General features: G+C 37.3%; 1 protein-coding gene across 4 annotated transcripts in view; it reads right to left on the bottom strand.

Annotated features, from left to right (window-relative positions):
* The window catches only part of LOC106946044 (fibronectin type III domain-containing protein 7-like), a 22,459-nt gene that overhangs the window by 9,760 nt on the left and 6,721 nt on the right, over positions 1 to 5,978 (bottom strand). For all 4 annotated transcript variants that reach the window (XM_015030122.1, XM_015030123.1, XM_015030124.1 and 1 more), the window contains exons 4-8: positions 4,694 to 4,954; positions 3,230 to 3,490; positions 2,181 to 2,444; positions 1,375 to 1,629; positions 359 to 616 (exon numbers count right to left, since the gene is read on the bottom strand). In XM_015030122.1, coding sequence (XP_014885608.1) covers positions 359 to 616; positions 1,375 to 1,629; positions 2,181 to 2,444; positions 3,230 to 3,490; positions 4,694 to 4,954 — 1,299 coding nt within the window. The remainder of the gene's footprint in view (positions 1 to 358; positions 617 to 1,374; positions 1,630 to 2,180; positions 2,445 to 3,229; positions 3,491 to 4,693; positions 4,955 to 5,978) is intronic.

The following is a 5,978-nucleotide window of genomic DNA, read 5'->3' as shown; positions in this document are numbered from 1 at the left end:
GGGCTAAATATTTTGCTTCAAACTAAATATTTAGCTTGCTAACTAACTGAAAAACTGGAGGGACTGATTGATGTAATTTGGCAGTGATAAAAACTGCTTTGCTGTGATTGATTAAATAATATCTAAGCACTTAACTGTTATCTTGAAGGCCATATAAAGAAGCTATAGTGAGCCGGTTTTGGCCCCCACGCCTTAGGTCTGACACATTTTCTAGAGTCTTGAAAACAATTTCTAGAAGTCTGCAAATGGCATAAATACAATAAGGATTTTTCAGGAAATTAAATAAATTGTCAGATAAGCATTTGGCTGTAAACTGAAAGCAAAACTTTATTATGAAAAGCAGCAGGTAAGACCTTACCTGTGTCTTTGGTGTGGGATTTGCAGGCATGGTTGCACCCACTGATTTCACTGCAAGGTGTTATCGATACGGTGTAGGAACTGTCGCAGCTGAGGTCGGAGAGGGCGCACACCGGAGCCGTGTCGTTACAGAGGACGACCTCTGAGTTGTCAGCCGCCCGGGTCTGGTACAGCTCTGCTCCCCGCGACGCGGTCCAGGTGATCTCCAGCGTGTCGGCGCTCACAGCAGAGACAGAGACGCTTTCTGGACAGCAGGGGACTGAAACACACAGATTAATGATTCTAAGCATGAATAAATGATGTCATTTAGACACACAATGTCAAAAACTAACAGCAATATTAGCCAGACAGAAAAAAATGAGGGTTCATTTATCAAAGTTATGTTTTAACCATTTTATTAATTCATTTGTAAGTTAAGAATTTCAATAAAAATATTTTATTAGCAAGCTAAATTTTTAGTTTAGAAACCAAATATTAAGTTAGCTAACTAAATGTAATTAGAAAGCAAAATATTAGCTCCAAACTAAATATTTAATGTATAAACTAAACATTTAGTTTATAAACAAAATATTTAGTTCAAAAACTAAATATTTAGATAACAAGCCGAATATTTAGCTCCAAATTAAATATTTAGCTTGTAAACTACATAGCTAACTAAATTTAGTTAGCAAGCCAAATATTTAGCTTAAAACTAAATATGTAAGCCATCTCTAAGCAAAATATTTAACCTCAAACTAAATATTTTGCTTGCTTATTAAATATTTAGCTCTAAACAAAATAGTTAGCTTCATACTACTTTTGTTACAAACTAAATATTTAGCTTGTAGCCAAATATTTAACTTAACTAAATTTAGTTTGCTAAATATTTAGAATATTTAGTTTGAAACTATTATTTAATAATGAATAAATAACATCTTCAAAACATGACGTGCATGACAGCCTAAACAAGCTAAATGCTAATTGCTAGCCTAATTTCTGTTATTGTTTGATTGTGTAACTATCGGCGCTGCTACTCACCTGTGGTGTAGTTGAGAATCGTCCCCTCAGGACTGCTCCCAGCCAGGTTGTACGCCAACACAGACATCAGGTAGGTGTATCCACACTGGCACTGATATGTGCAGTTGTTGCTGGTGGAGTTGCAGGTTGTCTCACCGCCATCACCTTTTTTGACAAAGGCCTCATAGCCGTCTGCGTAAGGTACCGTGTTCCACGTCAGCGTGCAGTTTCCTTCTGACGACTCCACGAGAGTCAGAGACTCTGGAGGACACGGGACTGTTTGCAAAAAATATGAGAGTTTTTCAGTTTGTTTCTCAAAATAAAATTAAAAACTGACGGTTTTGTTTTAAACAGACACACAAAAATTGAGCAAGTATTCCTTACAATCTCTTACTTGAGTATTTTCTTGGACGGCTACTTTTTATTTTTACTTGAGAAAAAAATATGTTAAAGTAGTGCTACTCTTACTTGAGTATGATTTTTGCTACTCTATCTCTACCGCCTCTGGCTAGCATAAGGAAATGCTAGCAGCTAGCTAACTACTTATGCAGCTGGCAGAAGTAAATTCTAGCTGCTAGCTAATGCTAGATGCTACTTATGCACCTAGCATTATCATTTATTTTTGACAGTGAACAATGTCATGTTTGTTTTTTATTTATCTTTTTGTACATCTCTGTTTTACCTTTTTATTATGGACCTTCTATGTGTCTGGAGTAACGATAATGATGATAAATGCTAGCTTTTAGCTAGGATTTACATTTGCTAGCTGCACATTTCCCTTTATTGACCTATTTGTAACCATCTTCAGTCTTCATGCTTCTACTCACAGGTGATAAAAACCACTGGGCTGGATGGCTGGCTGGGCCCGGCATCGTTTGAGGCCGTGACGTGGACGGTGTGGACCTCTCCACAGCCCACCGGCGACAGGGTGCAGGAACTGGAGGTGCTGTTACAGTTCAGGTTCTGGTCACTTGTCACATGATAGTCAATGGTACCATAAACATCATGGCTGAGTTCCCAGGACACGGAGAGTCTGGCCACGCTGTTACTCCTCACCACCGACACGCTGACAGAGGTTGGAGTCGGAGGTCCTGGTAAAAAGACAATGCAAGTTGGAAAAGTAAAAACAAAAACCAACCCTAACTGTGGGATCCACTTGTAGGAGGATACTGATTGTTTGGATATGCTTTTAAAAACTATAAGCTGTTTAAGGGTATTTTTATTAGAAAAAATATGTCCTGAAGCTTTAAAATAAACATATTTTCCTGTACTTATAAATAAAATTAACTTTTGAAAATAGATTTTTAAAATTTACTCAGGTTATTTTTGTGCATTGGAATTTTTTAATTTGAAATATGTATCCAGAAAAAGAAGAAATACTCTTAACATTTCATAATCTAATATCATGCTGTCATGACTAAGGCTGTTTCAATAAGCAGTTAATCAATTAAAATAAGCTTGATAATTTCCATTCTGATGATTGATATTTTCTGAATGGAAATTTTGTTTGGAAACTTCATAACACATTTTACTTATGGCTTCAGTTGTAAATGTTTTATATTCATTATTTTTAATTGTGTTTTATTTTGGATATTTAGAATACCTGCCACATTGGTCTTTAAGAGGGTGAACTTTCATTATTATGTGATTATCACTATAACACTTGAAAATATTCTCAAAACAACAATATTGTCACTTATTGTGATGCTAGGGAAATTTATCGTTACCGTGACATATTGTTTGAAGTAAATAGGACATTTTTACATGCTAACAGACATAAATATGTGATTTAATTGATAAGTTAAAGCGCCCAATTGAAAACGTATTTAATGTAATTGGCGACATAAAGAATAAAAATATTTCTGTGTTTCCTTACGTGTGGTTTGGTTGACGTACAAACTTCCCTCTCCCTCTCGGCCTTCCGGGTCCCAAGCTAAACTCTTGATGACATACAGGGATCCAGCATCCAGGCCAGGAACGCTCAGCTTGGTGTTGTTCGTGTTGTACTTCTCCTCAGTGTTTGAGCCGAACTTGTACATAAACACGGTGTAATGGACCGCGTCAGAAACAGGAGGCCAAGTCACAATAATGCTGTCGTTACTGGGAGAGGAGGTGGAGAGCTGAGGAGGTGGCAACACTGAGGAGAAGAAATTGCTGAAATTAATGCCTTTAAAAAGACATTTTAAAGCGGAGTTTCCATTACAAGTGTTAGTAAAACTTTAATATTCTGCAAAAGAAGCAATTTTGTAATTGTGTTGTTTCCATTAAATGAGAAACGCAATTAAAGTCACACATGAATACGTTTGTTCACGCAATAAGTCGTTAAAATACATGCTGCGTCACAATCCTCCTCTACTTCCTGTCGTCGTCTTCTTCGTGGGTTGCAGCAGTGCAACATCCGGTGGTTGATCACGTGATACGTGTGACGCGAAAAAGGTGCTTAGCGAAATAAAACAATTTTGATAAGGCCAAAAAGCCACCTAATCCTAGCGCCAAAATGACTTAGCAAAAAACGTGAGGTTTTTTCAAAATCGCTATGTTGCCACGGAGCAAATATATTTTCTGATGTTACTACTGGCAGAAAAGACAAAAAAGACGACAGGAAGTGGTAGGAGGAGGATCGCACTGCATGTTTTTAATGACGATAGCATGAACAAAATTATTGATGTGATTTACTTGTTTGATATTTAATGGAAACACCACAACTGTGACACTCTGTTTTTATGACACTAGCTGAATATCAACAAAGTTTTGCGAAAATTTGTAATGGAAAACCAACTACTGATACGGCTTTTCTACGAAACTCTTCAAATCATCTCAATTAAGTAGAAAGAAGTTTGAAATTTGGACATTTTATGAATCTCCTGATATAAATAAAAAATAAACTGTGAAAGGTATTGTTGAAGTCGTTTTGCTTTTGTTGTGAGTATCACAACAAAAAAGTCGTTTCTTTCTTTGTGCAATGACAATAAAATAAGTCTAAGATGTTTTCCTTTGGGGTAGAAACACAAATAAGTTGTTGAAGCTGTGTAATGGGAAGCAAAAATTGGATCATCTCTTTGTGTTTTCATAAATGAGGTCAGATACATAGTTGCTGATGATATCGGAGAAGGGCCTGAGGGATGCTGACACATTTCCTGGGTAAAACAGAACATAACTAATGCACAAAATGGCAGCTCAAGTGACGTCTTCAGGGCAAATTGGACCGATTGGAGACAGCTCCGGATTTTCCTGGTACATCTCAAACTCTTCAACTAACCTTAGGCTGAAATTGTTCTTTTTCATTTGTATTGTGTTTCTAATAATAACCATAACATAACTGTAATAAAGAAGGTCCTACGTGTTTTTGCAGCTACAGGAGAGGATGGCTGGCTCCGGCCGGCATTGTTCACAGCCATGATGCTGAGCTGGTACTCGGTGTACGGGTTGAGATTGTCGATCTCAGCCGGGGAGGAGGATGCCGAATCCTCTCTAAAGAAGCCATTAGTGTTCTCAACTCGTATGACGTAAGAGGTCGCCCCTGTCTTTGGGCTAAAGTCCACCATCAAGGTCCTGCTGTCCTTTGGTTTCACGGTCCTGATGGGATCCATCATATCAGGCGCTGAAACAGAGACGCAGAGTGAGAGCTGACAATGTTTTTTATTACTAAATTAATGTAAAAATACAAAAAAGTATGACATTTGTAGACTATTAACTGGGGTAGATTATCTAATGATTCCTCCATCAAATGTGCATATAAAATGTGACCTATTAAGCTTCCTTGAATAGGTTAGGAAAGGTTTGCGAGTTATACAAAACATGTTCATTACATTTTTTTTACATAAAAATCATTCTTATGAGATTTGCCCATTTTGATCACTTTCCAAAATGAGCTCTGCCTTGGTTGGTAGGTAACAGGGCTGCGTCGGCGGGGGCGGCTAGCTAACGGCAAAAAGCCAGTGGAATGTGACTTAACGACTCATTTTATTATCAAAAATCAGCTGGGTGTTTTTTAAGCACTTGGGTAGTTTTAAGAAGCAGCAGAAATCCAAATGGAAGTAAAAAAAATGTGCAAAAATGAATTTTGCAGTAACAGATAATAGCTCATTAATAAGTCCGTTGAAATATTTTTTTACAGACAGAAATCCTCCAAAACAGTCTTTTTTTCTAATGTAAAACATTGGCTATTAAAAATCAAAACATTTAGGACCTGCTATAAAATCATCTTGTCTTAGATCACATGTGTCAAACTCAAGGCCCGCATTTTATAGGCCGATGATTGACTTAAAATAGGTTTTGAGCACGAATTGACTACAAACTACATCTCCCACAATGCATTCCGATTGTACAGGCAACATTACGGCTTCTCGCCACTAGAGAGCAGCAGAGTCACCTCAAGCTGCTTATTGATTTTCCCAGCGAATAAAACTGAGACTTCGACAAGCTAACATAAAAAAGAAAATCGATTTACAAGTAAGACTGTGAATGAAGATGTGTGTGAGTTGATGTCAGGGCGGCAGGTCGCGATAGACGTTATCTTGACCGACAACACACACAAAAAAAAAATCGGTCATGTACTATTTTTATCCGAGAAATTACAATCATAGTAACATCGACAATTTAGCCGCATTTTATGCGGTTTAGTT

Source organism: Poecilia latipinna, unplaced genomic scaffold (genome assembly GCF_001443285.1).
Source record: "Poecilia latipinna isolate Pla-1442-1.1 unplaced genomic scaffold, P_latipinna-1.0 Scaffold173, whole genome shotgun sequence".
NCBI lineage: Eukaryota > Metazoa > Chordata > Actinopteri > Cyprinodontiformes > Poeciliidae > Poecilia > Poecilia latipinna.
This window is presented reverse-complemented; position numbering and strand designations above follow the sequence as displayed.